Genomic DNA, 23,489 nt, shown 5'->3' with positions numbered 1-23,489 from the left:
TACAATTTGGCAGTTTAGGGCTCTGCTGAGAACGACCCTCAGGTTCTCTGGAGCAAGAGAGCTCGAGTTTAGACTATCCCTCAACCTCGCTCACAATCTTGAAACTTTCACATTTCCAGCAGCCCTAGAAAAAAACACATTCCACCAAAAGAAAAGTCATACCAAGTATGTCTTCTTCCCCTAATCCCCCCACTATCCTTAATCCATGCATGGTTAAGAATCTCTTCTCTTGAAAAACGGATCTGATTTGTCTCAACATACAAGGCCTCCACCAAGGAATAAACCATTTATTTGATTATCTGATCTCAGCTCTAGAGTACTTACCTATGAGCGAACTAGGTATTCTGAGGATACCCTAAGACTGGGATTCGCGCATGTGATGGACCACACATGGCCCTACTGGGCGATAAAGACATCACTAACCTCAGTGCCAGGCACACGGCTGGAGCTCAATAATATGTGAATGTGAAAGATGGAAAACAAGATCTGGTGGTCCAGTATGAAAGCATGTTGAATCAAACCAGGAGATATTCAATCCATCTCATGCGAGACTAGCTGAACCATCAAGTAATTTTAAACCGTTTCTATCCCACTTTCCAGTCTGTACCATAGGATAAAACCTTGGGATCTGATGAACTTTGACTTAAGCTTTCCTTAGTGTGTTCTGTGACATTTCCCTAACTTCCCTTAATAAAAAAAGGACAGTTCTGTGATTCCACAGATTTCATTTGCATTTGTACTGCGGATGGAACTGAACAGAGTATGAACAAACTAAGCACCCAGTGCTCCTAGTATGTGCCAGTAAGAAAAGGAAATTAGCAAAATGCTGCTGGTGATAAGAACACAAGGGAAATCTGGCTGTGAAGTAAAAGGATTTTATTGGGCACAGCAGCTTAAATTTTTATCTAATAGAAGCATATCAATGTTTGAACAACTTTTTACATGAGGTAAAACTCCATTTAATCTAGCTGACACACATGACCAGCAAAGGTACATTTTCAAAGAGCAAACAAACAAAAACAAAGTCAAGTTTCTTCTTTGAGTTGGTGACATCTTCTTCTTAGGCTTTCACAGTCTGATACTTAAATCATGGAAAAATTCCCAAACAGAAACTTATGGGCTAGCAGGAAGGCTGGCTGGCCCATAATTCCACACATGTGAGTATACAGAGTTTAAGATGTCTTTATGTGCTTCAAGAAAAATATATACTCTAACTTGGCTTTTTACATTAAGCTTGTTAACTGTTCTCCAGGAAAGTGTGCTTCAGAAAATGTAAATTCCGCTACACTAAAAATCCAAGTGGCCTCAGATTTGGAAAGGTACCTACGGATGGCAGGAGCAGAAAGTGCCTTCCTGGTCAGAGTGGGTGAGAGCCCAAGGGCAGACTGTGCCCACTGGCTGAAAGAAGAGTGATCTCAGTGAGGATGGAGAGAGAGAGACTGATGACCTCAGAGTGGACAGGAAAAGAAGGGCAGAGACCCCAGCAACAACAAACCAAAGAACTTTTATTATGTGGAAGAGACAGGTTGTGACAGGGAGAGCAGGGTGTACTTTATTATGAAACACATAAAACATACAGAGAAAAGTCCAAAAAAATAAAACTTGTGTGTCTAACCACTAAACTGACCCAGTATTAATTTTCTTCAGCACCTTTAAGTAAAAAAAAGCTCTATGTAGACTAGACAGCCCCTACCCTTCCCGATGCTCCCATGTACCTAGTGTATCCTTAATGGGAGACTTACTGAGAGGATGCATTTAGAGAGAAAACAAAAACAAAAAACCTACCCAACCTAGACAGAAGAATGGTAAGCAAACCAAAATGCAGACATAAAAGGTCATTAAAGGAAAAGTTTCCAATAAACAAAAACACAAGATGCAGTACTTTCTCTCCTAAATCTAGCCTTCGCTGCTTCCAGTCTCATAAGTGTTCATCTTCAAGAGAGGCTGTTTCTGCAAGACAAAAATAGATTTTCAGTATGACTTATATAAAAGCCCCATCACTGTGGTTCTTAACTTCTATCTTAAGTACAAGAAAACTAAATACTCACTTTTAATCTGAAATTCCACATTACTTTAAGTCAGATCTGCCAGTTAAAAGAAATTCACCACTGCAATAACAGGGCTTTATGTTCAGTACAGCTGTTTGTACTGCCCTTCACAGATATGCTCCCCTCCAAATATAAAAAATATTTTATACTAACCTGTATGCTGAAATACTTATCTCTCTGATGAAGAGATTACAGTTTTATGTTCTCATAACCTCACCATTCCTAGTTCAGCAATTTTGCAATTATATATATATGACATACGCACGCATGTTCAGTCGTGTTTGATTCTTTGTGACCCCATGGGCTATAGCACGCCAGGCTCCTCTGTCCATGGGATTTTCCCGGCAAGAATACTGGAGTGGGTTGCCATTCTCCTCCAGGAGAGTCTTCTCAACTGAGGACCAGAGTTTTATGTTCTTGTAAGTGTATCACTCTTAGTTCAGCAATTTTACAATTAAACTACTAACAAATTTTTGCAATCAGCAGTTCATGATCTGAGCCACAGTCAGTTCCTTGTTTTTGCTGACTGTATACAGCTTCTCCATCTTAGACTGCAAAGAATATAATCAATCTGATTTGGGTATTGACCATCTGGTGATGTCCATGTGTAGAGTCATCTCTTGTGTTGTTGGAAGAGGGTGTTTGCCATTACGAGTGCATTTTCTTGGCAAAACTCTGTTAGCTTTTGCCCTGCTTCATTTTGTATTCCAAGGCCAAACTTGCCTGTTACTCCAGGTACCTCTTGACTTTGTACTTTTACATTCTAGTACTCTATGATGAAAAGGACATCTTTTTCTGGTATTAGTTCTAGAAGGTCTTGTAGGTCATCTTAGAACTGTTCAACTTCAGCTTCTTCAGCATTAGTGGTTGGGGCATAGACTTGGATTACTGTGATATTGAATGCTTTGCCTTGGAAATGAACAGAGATTATTCTGTCATGTTTGAGACTGTACCCAAGTACTGCATTTCAGACTCTCTTGTTGACTATGAGGGCTACTCCAATTCTTCTAAGGGATTCTTGCCCACAGTAGTAGATGTAATGGTCATCTGAATTAAATTCACCCATTCCAGTCTATTTTATTTCACTGATTCCTAAAATGTCAATGTTCACTCTTGCCATCTCCTGTTTGACCACTTCTAATTTATCCTGATTCATGGACCTAACGTTCCAGGTTCCTATGCAACACTGTTCTTTACAGCATTGGACTTTACTTTCATCACCAGTCACACCCACAACTGGGCGCTGTTTTCATTTTGGCTCCATCTCTTCATTCTTTCTGGAGTAATTTCTCCACTCTTCTCCAGTATGATATTGGGCACCTACAGACTCGGGGAGTTCATCGTTCAATGACATATCTTTCTGCCTTTTCATACTGTTCATGGGATTCTCAAGGCAAGGATACTGAAGTGCCATTCCCTTCTCCTTTTTCCTTACTGCAAAATTCAGACTTAAATTGAAGTAGGAAAACACTAGACAAACCATTCAGGTATGATCTAAATCAAATCCCTTACGATTATACAGTCGAAGTGATGAATAAGTTCAAGGGATTAGATCTGATAGACAGAGTGCCTGAAGAACTATGGATAGAGGTTCATGACACTGTATAGGAGGCAGTGATCAGGACCATCTCCAAGAAAAAGAAATGCAAAAAGGCAAATGGTTGTCTCAGAAGGTCTTACAAATAGCTGAGAAAAGAAGAGAAGCTAAAGGCAAAGGAGAAAAGGAAGGATATACCCATCTGAGTGCAGAGTTCTAAAGAATAGCAAGGAGAGATAAGAAAGTCTTCTTCAGTGATCAATGCAAAGAAATAGTGGAAAACAATAGAATGGGAAAGACCAGACATCTCTTCAAGATAATTAAGAGATACCAAGGGAACATTTCATGCAAAGATGGGCACAATAAAGGACAGAAATGGCATGAACCTAACAGAAGCAGAAGATACTAAGAAGAGGTGGCAAGAATACACAGAAGAACTATACAGAAAAGATCATGACCCAGATAACCATGATGGTGTGATCACTCACCTAGAGCCAGACATCCTGGAATGTAAAGTCAAGTGGGCCTTAGGAAGTATCACTACGAACAAAGCTAGTGGAGGTGATGGAATTACAATTGAGCTATTTCAAATCCTAAAAGATGATGCTGTGAAAGTGCTGCACTCAATATGCAAGCAAATTTGGAAAACTCAGCAGTGGCCACAGGACTGGAAAAGGTCAGTTTTCATTCCCATCCCAAAGAAAGGCAATGCCAAAGAATGTTCAAACTACCTCACAATTGCACTCATCTCACATGCTAGTAAAGTAATGCTCAAAATTCTTCAAGACAGGCTTCAACAGTACATGAACTGTGAAGTTCCAAATGTTCAAGCTGGATTTAGAAAAGGCAGAGGAACCAGAGATCAAACTGTCAATATCCGCTGGATCATCAAAAAAGAAAGGGAGTTCTAGTAAAACATCTACTACTGCTTTATTGACTACACCAAAGCCTTTGACTGTGTGGATCACAACAAACCGTGGAAAATTCTTCAAGAGATGGGAATGCCAGACCACTTTACCTGTCTCCTGAGAAATCTGTATGCAGGTCAAGAAGCAATAGTTAGAACCAGACATGGAACAATGGCCTGGTTCCAAATCGGGAAAGGAGTACGTCAAGGTTGTATAATGTCACCCTGTTTATTTAACTTATATGTAGGTTACATCATGCAAAACACTGGCTGGATAAAGCACAAGATGGGAATCAAGATTGCCAGGAGAAACATCAATAATATCAGATATGCAGAGACCCCTGTGGCAGAAAGCAAAGAGGAACTAAAGAGCCTCTAGATGAAAGTGAAAGAGGAGAGTGAAAAAGTTGGCTTAAAACTCAACATTCAGAAAACTAAGATCATGGCATCTGGTCCTATCACTTCATGGCAAATAGATGGGGAAACAGTGAGAGACTTTATTTTTGGAGGCTCCAAAATCACTGCAGATGGTGACTGCAGCCATGAAATTAAAAGACGCTTGCTCCTTGGAAGAAAAGCTATGAGCAACCTAGACAGCATATTAAAAAGCAGAGACATTACTTTGCCAACAAAGGTCCATCTAGTCAAAGCTATGGTTTTTCCAGTAGTCATGTATGGATGTGAGAGTTGGACCATAAAGAAAGCTGAGCACTGAAGAATTGATGCTTTTGAACTGTGGTGCTGGAGAAGACTCTTTTTTATTTTTATTGGAGGCAAATTACTTTACATTAATATATTGGTTGGTTTTGCCATACATTGACACGAATCTGCCCTGGGTGTACATGTGTTTCCCCTCTTGAACCCCCCTCCCACCTCCTTCTTCCCCATATCCTCCCTCCAGGTCATCCCCATGCACCAGCCCCAAGCATCCTGTATCATGCGTTGAACCTGGACTGGTGATTCATTTCATATATGATAATATACATGCTACAATGCTGTTCTCCCAAATCATCCCACCTTCACCCTCTCCCACAGAGTCCCAAAGACTGTTCTATACACCTATGTCTCTTTTGCTGTCTCGTATACAGGGTTAAGGTTACCATCCTTCTAAATTCCATATATATGCGTTAGTAAGCTGCATTGATGTTTTTCTTTCAGGCTGACTTCACTCTGTATAATAGGCTCCAGTTTCATCCACCTCATTAGAACTGATTCAAATGCATTCTTTTTGATGGCTGAGTAATACTCAATTGTGTATATGTACCAAAGCTTTCTTATCCATTTGTCTGCAGATGGACATCTAGGTTGCTTCCGTGTCCTCACTATTATAAACAGTGCTGAGATGAACACTGGAGTACATGTGTTTCTTTCAGTTCTGGTTTCCTCGGTGTGTACACCCAGGAGTGCGATTGCTGGCTCATATGGCAGTTCTATTTCCAGTTTTTTGAGGAATCTCCACACTGTTCTCCATAGTGGCTGTACTAGTTTGCATTCCCACCAACAGTGTAAGAGGGTTCCCTTTTCTTCACACCCTCTCCAGCATTTATTGCATGTAGACTTTTGGATAGCAGCCATTCTGACTGGTGTGAAATGGTATCTCATTGTGGTTTTGATTTTCATTTCTCTGATTATGAGGGATGTTGAGCATTGTTTCATGTGTTTGTTAGCCATCTTTATGTCTTCTTTGGAGAAATGTCTATTTAGTTCTTTGGCCCATTTTTTGATTGGGTTGTTTATTTTTCTGGAATTGAGCTGCAGGAGCTGCTTGTATATTTTGGAGATTAATTCTTTGTCAGTTGTTTCATTTGCTATTAATTTCTCCCATTCTGAAGGCTGCCTTTTCACCTTGCTTACAGTTTCCTTTGCTGTGCAGAAGCTTTTGATTTTAATTAGGTCCCATTTGTTTAGTTTTGTTTTTATTTCCAATATTCTGGGAGGTGGGTCATGGAGGATTCTGCTGTGATTTATGTCGGAGAGTGTTTTGCCTATGTTCTCCTCTAGGAGTTTTATAGTTTCTGGTCTTACATTTAGATCTTTAATCCATTTTGAGTTTATTTTTGTGTATGGTGTTAGGAAGTGATCTAGTTTCATTCTTTTACAAGTGGCTGACCAGTTTTCCCAGCACCACTTGTAGAAGATTCTTGAATGTCCCTTGGATAGCAAGGAGATCCAACCAGTTCATCCTAAAGGAGATCAGTCCTGGGTGTTCATTGCAAGGACTGATGTTGAAGCTGAAACTCCAATACTTTGGCCAACTTATGCAAAGAGCGACTCATTTGAAAAAGACCCTGATGCTGGGAAAGATTGAGGGCAGGAGGAGAAGGGGACAACGGAGGATGAGATGGTTGGATGGCATCACCAACACAATGGACATGGGTTTGAGTGGACTCCAGGAGTTGATGATGGACAGGGAGGCCTGGCGTGCTGTGATTCATGGGGTCGCAAAGAGTCGGAAATGACTGAGTGACAGAACTGAGTTGAACTTCAATATATTTAGAAACAGAAAACACTGGTTTCATCCGAACTTGTATATGCAACACTCAATAGTCCTATGGTGGGAAAAAAACTTATTTCACAGATAAAAAGATAAAAGCACATACAAGTTAATCAACTTGATTAAAAATATGATGACTTGGCGCTAGGACTAAATGCCAAAAGTTCATGTCATTGCATGTTCCCCAATCTATGAAATTTAAAGTATCATCAAATTTCAGATTTTAAACTCAAGTACACAAAACAGCTGTCACTATGAAAACAATGTATTAGAAAGGATTGAAAGTTGGAATTGCAAATTAGCATTTATTAAAAAAAGTAACCCAAAACTTGTGAAGTAAATAAATCATCTCAAAATAAATCATGAGAATCAAAACTGACGATCCTGCATGAATGACAGTTAGCTTAGAACTCAGTCATACTTTCTCAGAAACAGAAACAAAACAACTGTGCGTTAACACATGGAGAATACATATGACCCCAGCAGGTACCTCTTTAAAAACTGCTACACTCACAGAGCCCCAGAGAGCAGGAGGACCTTGGGAGCTACTTGCAATGGTCAGATACAAACTGTACTTTAGGCTGCCAGAGTGCGGGAATTAAGTCAAAGTTTGCGTCTGCCTCCAATGCGGGAGACCCGGGTTCAATCAGGAAATGGCAACCCACTCCAGTACTCTTGCCTGGAGAATCCCACGGACGGAGGAGCCTGGTAGGCTACAGTCCATGGGGTCACAAAGAGTCAGATATGACTGAGCGACTTCACACACACACTACTTCTTGCTTTTAGTTGAAATTCTATCAATTCAAAGTGCCGAGAAGGACAACTTCAATTTGACCAGAAGTCCTAACTGGTTACTGATCACAAAACACTTTGCAAGGGTCATCTTAGATCACAGCATCCCAGGCAGAAAAAAAAAAAAAAGCAGCAGCAGCATGGGAACCACTATTTAAAACCCACTATGGGTTTACCTATGACTGATGGCAGATTCGTGTTGATGTATGGTACAAACCAACACAACCCTGTAAATTGATTATTCTTCAATTAAAAAGAAAAAATAAATAAAACCCACTGATAGCATCTTTAACCACTAGAGTCACTGTAGTTAAAGAAGGAAGAATATGCTTTGTTCTGGATTGAAATCTATCAGTGCAGCCCATTTTCTTGACTCCTCAGAACTTCTTCACAAAAAGCATTAACCATCTTCATAGAATTGTGAACAAGGAAGTGTTAATTTCACCCTAAACACAAAGAATTTCAGGCTAAGCTTGACCTCACGACAATTTTTACATATCCCTGCACATACCGTCATGAGCTTTCTCTATGTCAAGCAATAGTAAGGACAGGATGGCCCTGGACTCAGTTCCATAAGCAGTGTCAAAGGGAGGCTACCAAACAAAACCTGGGAAGATGGCAGAATCATTACAGTCAGCCCTCCGATCCTCAGACCACAGAGTAAAGCATAGCCTCCAAACTCATGCTCTACCCTGAGAAAACGACTGGCGACGTCCTGTTGGGGGTTGCCTAAGAGAAAAAACATCAAATTTAACTTACTTTTTAACAATTTTTTCATTTCAATAAATTTATTTTGATTGGTTGGATTGTTTAAAAGAAAGAGAAGAATTTGCTCATGCTTTTCAACCTGAGGGTGAAAAAGAAAATAGTGTTATTTCATTCCTTAAAATGTTGGGAGTATAATTTCACTTTAGGGAAATTTACCCACTTGTTTCTGTAGCTTCATGCAGCAGCAGTCCATCCTGTTTGCTGTTTCTAAAAGCAAATGCAAAGAGCTGTTAGACCTCTTAGCTATAAATAACAGGAAAAAAAAAAACAAACCTGGAGTTTGAACATACACAAGCCTGCCCCGCGGGCAGATCCTTTCCAACCACAAAGGAGTAGATGGATTAAACTTTTCATCGGCGCTTTAATGTTACCTACTACTGTGTCCTGGGTTCTACCAAACGAGTGCCCTCACCCGCCCAAGGTTTCGGGTCTTGCCTATCCTGCACAGTGTATCTCTTTTTGGTGGAGATCAGGCCTGCCTAGACATCTTATGAAATAACCAGTAAGACCCAGTCTCAAGTATATGAGTTCTCATTTTGATCAGGATCAAAAGGAAGTGGGAAGTAACTCTGAATGCTTGACCTTTTTAAAGCTCACAGCATTAATGCTATGGACAAGGTTGCTGAGCCTGACATAAGCAAACTCTGGACTGGGAGGCCGGCTTCCCTGCAGGCTGCTCTGAGGTGGCAACAGGAGTCAGTGCCCCCCTGCCGGAATCGCAGCAGAGGACGACAAAGGCATAAACGCAGCCGTGAGAATACAGGCAGATCACACCTGCTAAACTGATTACACCTGTTCCTGGTTACACTTACATCTGTATTAACTGAACCTGCAAAAACAATACCTTTATTTAGAGCACTTGCGTTTTCAGACGTGGTGTGTTTTGCCAGACCGTACATCACCAGCTTGTCGGCTATATTGACAGTACCATTCTCGGAACACTTCTCAACCGACACCGTGTGGACATTCTCGGTAACTCCTTTTACGGAAATCATTACATTCTGGTTCAACATGAAATTCTTCAGGAGCTCTACTGTTAGGTTAGAACATCTTCCATTCAATTCCATTAGTCCTGGAAAAAAACTGAGTATTAATCAATAAGTTCCTAAAAGATAATATTTAACTTAATTGTCTAAGGATAATAAAAGGCTCACTGATTTTAGCTAGCTTTAGTTACGGATGCTGTAACGTACAACTGAATAAATCAAACTTGACAAATATTCCTCAATCCCTATTATGTGTCAAGCATTAGTGAAGCGGAAGTCGCTCAGTCGTTTCCTACTTTTTGCGACCCCATGGACTATAAAGTCCATTAGAAATTCTCCAGGCCAGAGTACTGGAGCGGGTAGCCTTTCCCTTCTCCAGGGGATCTTCCCAACTCAAGGATCGAACCCACGTCTCCTGCATTGCAGGTGTATTCTTTATCAGCCAAGCCACAAGAGAAGCCCAAGAATACTAGAATGGGTAGCCTATCCCTTCTCCAGGGGATCTTCCCGACCCAGGGATCGAACCAGGGTCTCCTGCACTGCAGGCGGATTCTTTACCAACTGATCCATCAAGGCCCTGTCAAGCACTTAATTTAGGTCTAAAAGCCAGAACACTGACAAATGTCTGCCAGGATGGACTTCTGTTCTAATGGGAGAAGCAAACAATGATACAGAGAATTTTCTAATTCTCTGAGTCAAACCAAAGTAGACTGTGAGGCAGTCTGTTATTATCTGGTGGAACCTCCAGGTAAAGAATATAGGAGTAAGAATAAAAAGCTACTTTAGCATTTTGGTTCCTTTTGTTCAAATTCCAACTGAAGGGTTGAATAAATATGCAGATATACATGAGAGTATGAATAGTAAGGGAGCCCAAAACCGTGTCATGTGAGCGTCTCCAGTCTGCAACAAAGCAGAAAGAGCCCCACAAGAGAGGTCAGAGGAGTGAGCCCAGTTGGTCCTGGCTCTGCCACTTACTAGCTTTGCAACCTGAGGCCAACCAGAATCTCTGAGCCTTGACTCTTTGACACTAATCTGTGAAACCCAAGATGGAATGACTGAATATAACTTTTGTGAGAATGAGAGAAAGAATAAAAGACATGAGTTGTTTTTTTATTTTTTCATAAACTCTGCTTGATATTTAGAAATCTGGGCAGTTACTTAAAATACCCATTTGTTTCAGACTTAATGCTATAGAAGAAAAAAAAAAAAAAACCCGCAGACACCCGTACTGGAAAGTGACTTAATTGTCTACCGTCAAGGGAACATTTGATAATTTGGAAAGGAAGCTCCAGGTGGCTGGCAGAGATGGGCTGCACTCTGCAGAGAGGCAGAGTTTCAATGTTTCCATAGTCCGCATAGAGCACTTTCACATCGGCATCTGATATCCCCAGCACAATGGCACGGTACCAGCAATCATCACCTAAAAAGGGAATGGAGTCTCAGGTGAGAAGTTACCGTCAATGAGGCCCTCCTCCCTTAAGATGGTTATTCACAGTTACATTGACATCACTTGCAAATTCACACCAAGATTTCTGATTTCATGCCAAGGAGTCTAGATTAAATACAAGCATCACCTCTACTCCTTGCAGATTCTACAGAAAAGACAGTTACAGGATTGAACAGAAAAAAGGCTAAAACCATAAGGATAGAGAACGAGAGAGAAGACAATGTAATGCTGGGAAGCTGGAAAGCAGATACATGAATGGAAATGACTTAGCAGAGCTCAACTGAAGCTGCTGTAAGGAAGCCAAGAAGCGTCCCAGTTTGCACTTCAAATCCCTAAGCAAGCAAGGCTCAAAATTGGTGCTACTCATTCAAAAGTAGAAGTAAAGATGGAACTGAGATGGTGACTGAATAGTGGAAGCAGAGGTCCTTCCCCAAGACATGTGCATAAACTTTAGTTTATAAACACATTTAAACATAACGACTATTTTTAAAGGTGCTGAAGCTTTATGATCAGCTTTGTGTTTACACGTTTTAATAACACTTAGAAAAGTCCCCGCTTTTAGGTAACGATGCCTACGCATGGGCAGAAGACTAGTTTCTTCTCCAGAGAGGATGAACCAGAAAGACTATGGACTGGGGAACATGAGGCAGAGCGGAGATGGAGTTTACAAGATCCCTGACAGGCAAGTCACGCACTTCAGGCAGGAGACAACCGTCTCAAGCAAAAGCACTTCAAGACACCAGCGTGAAGACTTCCCAGTGAAACAGCAGAGCCAGCCCACAGGGAAGCCCACCAAGCAGACAAGCTCGGCCCCTCCTCAAAGGAACTTCCAATTAGCTTCTTAGTGCCTCAACTTATAAAGACAAACAGCAAAGCATGACCAGATAGTAGAAGAAAGAGAAGACCAGACTAAACAAACAGGATGTCAAGGAAACAGAGGCCAAGGACAGAAGAAAATTAAAAGAATAGGACCATCCTCGGAGCAATGACCTTCCATCCTTAGAACAAGTACAAGGAAGTGTTAAAATCACACACTTGAGAAACATAAAAACTACTGAAACAAAAAAATGTGACATTAAAAATGAGATAAGAAAGGCTGGAAGAAAAAAACTGAGGAAACGTCTTGAAACAGAACGAAAAAGATAAAAACAGCTGAGGAAATTCAGCAGAAGAGTTTAAGCCCAACATTAGAAAACTTGGGAGTTCATAAAAGAACAGAAAATGAAAGAAAGGAATAAAAAAAAATTCAGGAAAAAAATTTCAAAACTAAAGCTCATAAATTTCAAGACTGAAGTGCCCACCCACTGAGTGCTCACTCAGTACAATGGTGAAAAGAAAACCAGTGCTGGGGGAAGTCTCTGGTTAGGACTCCACACTTTCACTGACAGGGTTCTATCCCTGGTTGACGAACTAAGATTCCACAAGCTGTGTGGAACAGCCAAAAAAGAAAGAAAGAAAACCAATGCTAAGTCACATCATAAAATTCAAAACTTGAGATGAAGAGATTACCACAAGTTCCAGAAAGAAGGAAAAAAATATGTACAAAGTTTGGAGAACCTCAATGGCATCCACCTCTCCACCAGCAACACCTATAGTTAAAAGACAATATAAAAGTAATGCCTTCAAAAATTTAAGAGGAAGATGATTTCCAACCTGGAATTCTATCTATAGGTAAGTTATCAAGACACTATTAGGGTAGAATACTTTTTCAAACATGAAAGATAACAGAAAACGTACTTTACACATACCTTTTCTCAACTTCCAGAGGATGAGATATACCCAAATATTAAGAGTAAATCAAAAGTAAGGGATCCAGAAAGCAAGTTGAGATGAAGGAGGGAGACAATCTAGCAACAAGGGGGAGGAACGGGAGAGAAATCCAAGCAACAGAGGGTTGGCATGAAAGTGACGTGAAACTCCCAGGAGGACAGCTCAGGTCCCGAAGACAAGCAGTCTAGATATGAGCTGGTAAAAAGGCCAGGGCTGCCTACAATTACGACAAAAGTTGATAAAGTACATAAAGTACTCTTGGAGAGAATTTATACCAGTGCAGAGGACTGGAGATCATTACTGAAAGTATGCAGAACATGAGCAACAAAAAAAAGGCTGCAAAACTATTCATAGTGACTACGTGGCTAGGCTATGAATCGCTTTTATGCAACCCTAGTAATGTAACACAGAACACTTATCTAACCAAAAATTATGACACATTTCTACCAGGAAGAAAAGAGAGGGAAACTGAAGATCCAATTGTCATATAAAATAAATAGAAAATTAAATACTTTTTAAAACTGTAAGTTTAATGTTTTAAAAGCACACTGTTCTGGGTCACAGAAAGAATCTTACTTGTGTATTTGGCACAACACGCATCTCCAATTTTCGGTGTATAGGGCGATCGGCTTTTCTGAGCATTGCAATATTCTAACAATTCGGCCGTCAATATGCTCAGCTTTTCCTGATCTTCTAAAATATATATTAAAAAAATAATGTTCTGTGAAGAAACTTTCAGTCCCAATATTTATAAAAGTATATAAAAAGGAAGATCAAATCTAAACTCCAAAGATCCTGTATATTTTTAATTTTTTAATATTTTTAATATTTAAAACATTTAATATTTTTAATATTAATATTTAAAACATTTAATATTTTTAATATTAATATTTAAAACATTTTAATTTTTAATACTTAAAACCATTTCTGTTTTAAAAATAGATAAAACCACTAGTGGGTACATTGTGGGGAAGGGACACAGTACTGAAGGAGGCAAGAAGGCAGCCACCAGTGGGCTAATCTGTTAATCAGGGTGGCTAGTCCAGTGTGCTCATTCTACAAAAGCTTATGATATCAGGCTACAGCTTTACAATTGTTCCGTATACTTGTCAGTGTGTTATAGGTAAGAAAACAAAACAAAGTACTTCCAATTCATCACACCGCATGTAGCTGCCAGGATGGAATAACCCTGAGCCCATGCTTCCTACTATACAGTTTAAAGATGATTGTTCCTAATACGGAGAATAAATTAAAGAGCAGTTATTGGTATCACCACAATTCTTGGTTTGATCACTTCAAAAAAAAAAAACCAACTTCATTTTTAAGTATCTGCAAATTATTCTGAATAGCCAACCTGTACTAACTCAGCTTCTGAACTACAAGGATAAACTCAAATACACTGACAAAATGACTGAATTGTAATCTTTCATGAAACAAAAAAGGAAAATTAAAGTCAACATTTATATGCTACTCTTCTTCACAATTAGAGGTACTGTAAAAGAGTTCTGTAAGTTCCTATGACTCAGTAACACTGTGATTAAAGAGTGATTTCAACATATCTAAAACAGAATTCAGTTCAAATTCTCTTAATGCTCATAGGTTAGGTTAGTAAGTATAATTCCATACAGACAGTACCTACTTTTAAACAAGAAATCATACAGTAATCAAGGACACTGCCTTGTTATAAAAAGCTGCAGATGATCAAGACCAGGCAGAGTACAGCCTGAATGCAGGGCACGTTCACATCTGTTTTTAAAATCAAATTTTCCTTGCATGTTACTATGATCAATTAACACACTGAGTGGGAAAGAAATCATCGCTTCTCCCCATCGCTTCCTAAGGAGTTCAGGTAAGTTCATTCTACAATTAAAAGACTAGCATACATATGTCTCAAAGTTTCTTACCTGCCATTTCATTTGGTAGAGCATAAAACAAGTTTGGATTTGTGATTTCTAAAATGCATGCTTGCACAGTTTTATTAACTGGAAATTCTATTGTACTCCACTGATTAGCTGAAGAGATGGCTGAAAATACACAAAATACAGTCCTCTCATGAAACAGATAAACTTTAGTATTCAACACTCCCAAAGTCCCAAAATGAAAATCTATATTTAATATGAGGGACTTTGGTGTGCATTACAAAAAAGCTCAACATATATAACAAGAATCCTTAAACTATGACACTCATATAGTCTATTTTTATTTCTATAGTACATTAAATTCTCAAAATTTACTCAAACTTTAAGGGATACATAGCTGTATGATGCACTTTTGTTTACCTGAAAGGTAACAAATTAAAAATGAGTATAGTGTTCAATAAAACCCTGTTTCAATAAACACTCATTTCAGTTCAGTTGCTTCCAACTCTTTGTGACACAATACACTGCAGCACGCCAGGCTGCCCTGTCCATCAGGAACTCCCAGAGTTTACTAGTGTCCATTGCGTTGGTGATGCCATCTAACCATCTCATCCTCTGTCATCACTTCTCCTCCCGCCTTCAATCTTTCCCAGCATCAGGCTCTTTTCAAATGTGTCAGTTCTTCCCATCAGGTAGCCAAAGTATTGGAGTTTCAGGTTCAAAATCAGTCCTTCCAATGAAATTCAGGACTGCTTTTCTTTAGGTTGGATCTTGTTGCAATCCAAGGGACTCTCAAGAGTCTTTTCCAACACCACAGTTCAAAAGCATCAATTCTTCAGCGCTCAGCTTTCTTTAAGTCTGACTCTCACATCCATACATGACCACTGGAAAAACCAGAGCATTGACTAGATGGACCTTGAATGGCAAAGTAATATCTTTGCTTTTTAATATGCTGTCTAGGTTGGTCATAACTTTTCCTTCAAGAAGCAAGTGTCTTTTAATTTCATGGCTGCAATCACCATCTGCAGTGATTTTGGAGCCCCCAAAAATAAAGTCAGCCACGGTTTCCATTGTCTCCCCATCCATTTGCCATTGAGTGATAGGATCAGATGCCATGATCTTAGTTTTCTCAATGTTGAGCTTTAAGCCAACTTTTTCACTCTCCTCTTTCACTTTCATCAAGAGGCTTTTTAGTTCTTCTTCACTTTCTGCCATAAGAGTGGCGTCATCTGCATATCTGAGGTTATTGATATTTCTCCCAGCAATCTTGATTCCAGCTTGTCGTTCCTCCAGCCCAGTGTTTCTCATGATGTACTCTGCATATAAGTTAAATATGCAGGGTGACATAAATAATACAGCCTTGACATACTCCTTTCCCTATGTGGAACCAGTTTGTTGTTCCATGTCCAGTTCTAACTGTTGCTTCCTGACTTGCATACAGGTTTCTCAAGAGGCAAGTCAGGTGGTCTGGTATTCCCATCTCTTTCAGAATTTTCTACAGTTTGTGGTGATCCACACAGTCAAAGGCTTTGGCATAGTCAATAAAGCAGAAATAGATGTTTTTCTGGAACTCTCTTGCTTTTTTTGATAATCCAACAGATGTTGGCAATTTGATCTCTGGTTCCTCTGCCTCTTCTAAAACCAGCTTGTACTTCTGGAATTTCACGGTTCACATATTGTTGAAGCCTCGCTTGGAGAATTTTGAGCATTACTTTGCTAGTATGTGAGATGAGTGCAATTGTGAGGTAGTTTGAGCATTCTTTGCCATCGCCTTTCTTTGGGATTGGCACGAAAACAGTCCTGTGGCCACTGCTGAGTTTTCCAAATTTGCTGGCATATTGAGTGCAGCTATTTGTAAGGCCTCCTCAGATAGCCATTTTGCTCTTTTGCATTTCTTTTTTTGGGGATGGTCTTGACTCCTGTCTCCTGTACAATGTCACGAACCTCCATCCATAGTTCATCAGGCACTCTGTCAGATCTAGTCCCTTAAATCTATTTCTCACTTCCATTGTATAGTCATAAGGGATTTGATTTAGGTCATATGTGAATGGTCTAGTGGTTTTCTCCACTTTCTTCAATTTCAGTCTGAATTTGGCAATAAGGAGTTCATGATCCGAGCCACAGTCAGCTCCCGGTCAAGGAGAGATAAGAAAGCCTTCCTCAGCAATCAATGCAAAGAAATAGAGGAAAATAATAGATTGGAAAAGACTAGAGATCTCTTCAAGAAAATAAGAGATACCAAGGAAACATTTCATGCAAAGATGGGCTCAAAAAAAGGACAGAAATTGTGTGGACTTAACAGAAGCGGAAGATATTAAGAAGAGGTGGCAAGAATACACAGAAGAACTGTATAAAAAAGATCTTCACGACCCAGATAATCATGAAGGTGTGATCACTCACCTAGAGACAGACACCCTGGAATGTGAAGTCAAATGGGCCTTTGGAAGCATCATTACGAACAAAGCTAGTGGAGGAGATGGAATTCCAGTTGAGCTATTTCAAATCCTGAAAGATGACGCTGTGAAAGTGCTGCACTCAATATGCCAGTAATTCTGGAAAACTCAGCAGTGGCCACAGGACTGGAAAAGGTCAGTTTTCATTCTCATCCCCAAAAAAGGCAATGCCAAAGAATGCTCAAACTACCGCACAACTGCACTCATTGTACACGCCTAGTAAAGTCATGCTCAAAATTCTCCAAACCTGGTTTCAGCAATACGTGAACCGTGAACTTCCAGATGTTCAAGCGGGTTTTAGAAAAGGCAGAGGAACCAGAGATCAAATTGCCAATATCTGCTGGATCATGGAGAAAGCAAGAGAGTTCCAGAAAAACATCTATTTCTACTTTATTGACTATGCCAAAGCCTTTGACTGTGTGGATCTCAATAAACTGTGGAAAATTCTGAAAGAGATGGGAATACCAGACCACCTGACCTGCCTCTTGAGAAAACTGTATGCAAGTCAGGAAGCAACAGTTAGAACTGGACATGGAACAACAAACTGGTTCTAAATAGGAAAAGGAGTACGTCAAGGCTGTATATTGTCACCCTGCGTATTTAACTTATTTGCAGAGTATATCATGAGAAATACTGGGCTGGAGGAGCCACAAGCTGGAATCAAGATTGCTGGGAGAAATCTCAATAACCTCAGATATGCAGATGACACCATCCTTAGGGCAGAAAGTGAAGAGGAACTAAAGAGCCTCTTGATGAAAGTGAAAGAGGAGAGTGAAAAAGTTGGCTTAAAGTTCAATATTCAGAAAACTAAGATCATGGCATCTGGTCCCATCATTTCATTGCAAATAGATGGGGAAACAATGAAAACAGTGTCAGACTTTATTTTGGGGGGCTCCAAAATCACTGCAGATGGTGACTGCAGCCATGAAATTAAAAGACGCTTACTCCTTGGAAGGAAAGTTATGACCAAACTAGATAGCATATTAAAAAGCAGAGACATTACTTTGCCAACAAAGGTCTGTCTAGTCAAGGCTATGGTTTTTTCCAGTGGTCATGTAAATACGTGAGAGTTGAACTGTGAAGAAAGCTGACTGCCGAAGAATTGATGCTTTTGAACTGTGGTGTTGGAGAAGACTCTTGAAAGTCCCTCGGATTGCAAGGCGATCCAACCAGTCCATCCTAAAGGAGATCAATCCTGGGTGTTCATTGGAAGGACTGAAGTTGAAGCTGAAACTCCAATACTTTGGTCAATTGATGCATAGAGCTGACTCATTTGAAAAGACCCTGATGCTGGGAAAGACTGAGGGCAGGAGAAGAAGGGGATGACGGAGGATGAGATGGTTGGATGGCATCACCGACTCAATAGACATGGGTTTGCGTGGACTCCGGGAGTTGGTGATGGACAGGGAGGCCTGGTGTCTGTGATTCATGGGGTCGCAAAGAGTCGGACACAACTGAGCGACTGAACTGAACTGAGTGCAGCACTTTCACAGCATCATCTTTTAGAATTTGAAATAGCTCAACTGGAATTCAATCACCTCCACTAGCTTTGTTTGTAGTGATGCTTCCTAAGGTCCACTTGACTTCACATTCCAGGATGTCTGGCTCTAGGTGAGCGATCACAGCATTGTGGTTATCTAGGTCGTGAACATCTTTTCTGTATAGCTCATCTGTATATTCTTGCCACCTCTTCTTAATATCTTCTGCTTCTGTTAGGTCCATGCCATTTCTGTCCTTTATTGAGCCAATCTTTGCATGAAATGTTCCCTTCAGTTCAGTTCAGTTGCTCAGTCGTGTCCGACTCTTTGCGACCCCATGAATCACAGCACGCCAGGCCTCCCTATCTATCACCAACTCCCGGAGTTCATTCAAACTCACCTCCATTAAGTTGGTGATGCCATCCAGCCATCTCATTCTCTATCATCCCCTTCTCCTCCTGCCCCCAATCCTTCCCAGGATCAGAGTCTTTTCCAGAGTCAACTCTTCACATGAGGTGGCCAAAGTATTGCAGTTTCAGCTTTAGCATCAGTCCTGCCAGTGAACACCCAGGACTGATCTCCTTTAGAATGGACTGGTTGGATCTCCTTGCAGTCCAAGGGACTCTCAAAAGTCTTCTCCAGCACCACAGTTCAAAAGCATCAATTCTTTGGCGATCAGCTTTCTTCATAGTTCAACTCTCACATCCATACATGACCACGGGAAAAACCATAGCCTTGACTAGACGGACCTTGGCTGGCAAAGTAATGTCTTTGCTTTTTAATATGCTATCTAGGTTGGTCATAACTTTCCTTCCAAGGAGTAAGCATCTTTTAATTTCATGGCTGCAACCATCATCTGCAGTGATTTTGGAGCCTAAAAAAATAAAAATAAAGTCCAACACTGTTTCCACTGTTTCCCCATCTATTTCCCATGAAGTGATGGGACCAGACGCCATGACCTTAGTTTTCTGAATGTTGAGCTTCAAGCCAACTTTTTCACTCTCCTCTCTCACTTTCATCAAGAGGCTTTTTAGTTCCTCTTCACTTTCTGCCATAAGGGTGGTGTCATCTGCATATCTGAGGTTATTGAGATTTCTCCCAGCAATCTTGATTCAAGCTTGTGCTTCTTCCAGCCCAGCGTTCCTCATGATGTACTCTGCATATAAGTTAAATAAGCAGGGTGACAATATACAGCCTTGACGTACTCCTTTTCCTATTTGGAACCAGTCTGTTGTTCCATGTCCAGTTCTAACTATTGCTTCCTGACCTGCATACAGGTTTCTCAAGAGGCAGGTCAGGTGGTCTGGTATTCCCAACTCTTTCAGAATTTTCCACAGTTTATTGTGATCCACACAGTCAAAGGCTTTGGCATAGTCAATAAAGTAGAAATAGATGTTTTTCTGGAACTCTCTTGCTTTTTCCATGATCCAGCAGATGTTGTCATTTTGATCTCTGGCTCCTCTGCCTATTCTAAAACCAACTTAAACATCTGGAATTTCACGGTTCACGTATTGCTGAAGCCTGGCTTGGAGAATTTTGAGCATGATTTTACTAGCGTGTGAGATGAGTAAAATGTTCCCTTGGTATCTCTTAATTTTCTTGAAGAGATCTCTAGTCTTTCCCATTCTTTTGTTTTCCTCTATTTCTTTGCATTGATCACAGAGAAAGGCTTTCTTATCTCTCCTTTCTATTCTTTGGAACTCTGAATTCAGATGGGTGTTTCTTTCCTCATTTGCTTTTCGCTTCTCTTCTTTTCACGGCTATTTGTAAGGCCTCCTGAGATAGCCATTTTGGCTTTTTGCATTTCTTTTTCTTGGGGATGGTCTTGATCCCTGTCTCCTATACAATGTCATGAACCTCCGTCCATAGTTCATTAGGTACTTGATCTATCAAATCTAATCCCTTGAATCTATTTCTCACATCCACTGTATAATCATAAGGGATTTGATTTAGGTCATATCTGAATGGTCTAGTGGTTTTCCCTACTTTCTTCAACTTAAGTCTGAATTTGGCCATAAGGAGTTCATGATCTGAGCCACAGTCAGCTCCTGGTCTTGTTTTTGCTGACTGTATAGAGCGTCTCCATCTTTGTCTGCAAAGATATAATCAACCTGATTTCGGTGTTGACCATCTGGTTATATCCATGTGTAGAGTCTTCTCTTGTGTTGCTGGAAGAGGGGGTTTGCTATGACCAGTGCATTCTCTTGGCAAAACTCTGTTAGCCTTTGTCCTGATTCATTCCGTGCTCCAAGGCCAAATTTGCCTGTTACTCCAGGTGTTTCTTGACTTCCTACTTTTGCATTCCAGTCCTCTATAATGAAAAGGACATCTTTTTTGGGTGTTAGTTCTAGAAGCTCTTGTAGGTCCTCATAGAACCGTTCAACTTCGGCTTCTTCAGTCATTACTCGTCGGGGCATAGAGTTGGATTACCATGATACTGAATGAATAAACATTAAACTGATTACCATGATATTGAATTCAATAAACATTAAACTGATTTTAATTACCTATTACTAATCTATTTCCAGAAATGGTATTTCTACAGGAAAATTCTGTCACTTGAAATAGCACAATTTTCACAGCCTATAAAAGCAAATTTAAATCGCAGTTTAAAAATGTTACCTTGAAGCCCCGGGGTATCAATCTGAAGGTCATGCTTATCAACAGGTCTGGTTTTCACGAAGTCTGTATGTGGTGAACCAGCTTTTAAAACCAGATGTTCATCAATCAGAATATCACTAATGATTCTGGGATAAGAAGTGGAAAGATCAGTGAGTTCAATCCCCACTCCGTTTTCAGTGATTTCAACCACTTGGGCTTGGAGTTTTATCCTGGTAACACATGTCTGAAATCTTGCTATGGCTTCTTTACTCCAGTGTTTGCTTCTAGGCTGTATACCTGACAAATAAGAACAGCATTAACAAGAATTCTGTGCCCCAGAGCTGCATTTTTCGCCCCAACAACATCCAGGACTGCCCTTGCCAAGTCTGCCATTCAGGTCAGTGACTCTGAGTGTCTTCTCCCAACAGTCAATCCTGCGTCCACATGCTCTGTGCCTGTGTTCCAGACAATGCGTCTGCAAATACACCGCTGTGGCTCTAGGAGACCCAGGGTCTGTCATGACTTTCCTCACTAACGTATCTTCACCTGACATTTTCCCCAACAGGCAAAACCAGAACTACTGTTTCTAGAAGCCATCATTCTTATATACACAATCATGAGGATCAATTATTCTGATTTAAAAGAAACAGACCTTCACATAATTTTCCAATGATAATTTTCAAGTGTCATCTTAAATTTGAAACCCAAAATTATTTTTGTAGGATAACTTTGACTTACACCCTAATTTTCATAACAGTGATGCTCAAATGTGGCTGTGCATCTAAATTACCTAGTGGGCTGGTGAACACAGATTTGGGAGCCCTGCCCTAGAGTTTCCATTTAAGTAGCAGGTCTTAGGTGGGGACTGAGAGTCTGCGTTTTCAACAAGTTCTCATACTGGTACTACTCACTGGTTGTAGGGTGGGAGGGGATCACACTTTAAGAAGCATTGACATAAAACATGGTAATGGAAAATAATAATCCAAATCATACTCAGTGTAAAATAAGTAAAAAGAAACCAGATAGGCGAAAGGAAAAATAAAAAGCATGTAATGCTTCCATACATGACTACTATTAACATTTTTATATGCAATCTTCCATAATCTTTACTTGCAAATGAAAATACTCACATGCATATACACTCATAATTCTTTCATAAAGAAATTTTATAATACTAAAAACTTGTAAAAATAATATAAAATTATAAAATTTTTATAATATAAAAAATTACTATGTTAGGCACTATTCAGTGCTTTATACTTTATATCTCTTTTATTCTTAATGTCTTTTTGAGGAAGGTACAATAATTGTCCAGATGAGCGAAAGGAAGCACATAGTTTAACCAGTTTACCTAAGATCTCACAGCAAGCAGGCAGCAGAGGTGGTTCTAATCTGTTCTCTTAATTACAATACTACCCTGGATCTCTTTCATAACTGGCTTCCTTCACTTAATTCATGAACTGCTCTTCATGTCAACAACACATATTTAACATTTTAATGACTGTGTAATAAGAGCAAACATTTAATGGAACTTTCTCGGTGCCAGACCCTGGTCTAAACATTCACTCAATAATCCTCACAACATCCTTATGAAACAGGCACCACCACTACCCACTATCGGCTCCCCTGGAGGCTCAGATGGTAAAGGATCTGCCTGCAATGCAGGAAACCTGGGCTCGATCCCTGGGTTGGGAAGATCCCCTGGAGAAGGGAATGGCAACCTACTCCTGTATTCTTGCCTGGAGAATTCCATGGACAGGAGCCTGGCGGGCTTCGGTTCACGGGGTGACAAAGAATCGGACACGACTGAGCAACTAACACTTTCACCACCCACTATATGGATCCTCATTTAACCGAGGCTGTATTCCTGGCTATTTAAGTTGTTCTGCCACTATTAACAGTAGAGTAATGCATTTCCACGTAGGTGAACTTGGTTAACTCATAAGACTGTTTTGGGGGGATGAATTATTAGAAGCAAAATTGCTAAGACAAAAGGCTGAAATACTTGAGGCTCTTTAAAACAAAACAGCTTACACAAAATATTAAAATTAGAGCTATATTAACACTGAGAAGTTTATATAATCTAAGTATTAGAAGACAACTGAGAATTTCTCATTTTGCATCATACCTACTAACCAGCACTGTATCCCTTGAAATGGAAGTTTTAGAAACTTGGATGGGATCATTTGAAGTTCATCTGCAGTAACTTCTTCAATGTTTCCATAATCCACAAAATGTACTTTAAAGTTTCCATTTGGTAAGATTTCCTTGACCAAAGCACGATACCAATTACTGTCACCTACATTTAACACAAAGTTTGCAACATGGTGTATTTCCCTTCTTTTGAGA

At 40.0% G+C, this 23,489-nt stretch overlaps 1 protein-coding gene across 2 annotated transcripts in view; it reads right to left on the bottom strand.

Annotated features, from left to right (window-relative positions):
• Window positions 1-1,896: 1,896 nt before the first annotated feature.
• TDRD1 (tudor domain containing 1) overlaps window positions 1,897-23,489 on the bottom strand; it is a 45,499-nt gene continuing 23,906 nt past the window's right edge. The window contains exons 17-24 of one of the 2 annotated variants that reach the window (XM_088842533.1): window positions 23,269-23,439; window positions 21,162-21,437; window positions 14,654-14,773; window positions 13,326-13,442; window positions 10,785-10,952; window positions 9,391-9,618; window positions 8,707-8,753; window positions 1,897-1,950 (exon numbers count right to left, since the gene is read on the bottom strand). In XM_088842533.1, coding sequence (XP_088698659.1) covers window positions 1,897-1,950; window positions 8,707-8,753; window positions 9,391-9,618; window positions 10,785-10,952; window positions 13,326-13,442; window positions 14,654-14,773; window positions 21,162-21,437; window positions 23,269-23,439 — 1,181 coding nt within the window. The remainder of the gene's footprint in view (window positions 1,951-8,706; window positions 8,754-9,390; window positions 9,619-10,784; window positions 10,953-13,325; window positions 13,443-14,653; window positions 14,774-21,161; window positions 21,438-23,268; window positions 23,440-23,489) is intronic. The other variant, XM_088842534.1, reaches the window with a different exon arrangement.

This window comes from Moschus berezovskii, chromosome 12 (genome assembly GCF_049115385.1).
Source record: "Moschus berezovskii isolate FMDL1 chromosome 12, NW_MosBer_1.0, whole genome shotgun sequence".
Classification (NCBI taxonomy): domain Eukaryota; kingdom Metazoa; phylum Chordata; class Mammalia; order Artiodactyla; family Moschidae; genus Moschus; species Moschus berezovskii.
Note: the sequence above shows the minus strand (reverse complement) of the source record. Positions and strands in the feature narration are given on the sequence as shown.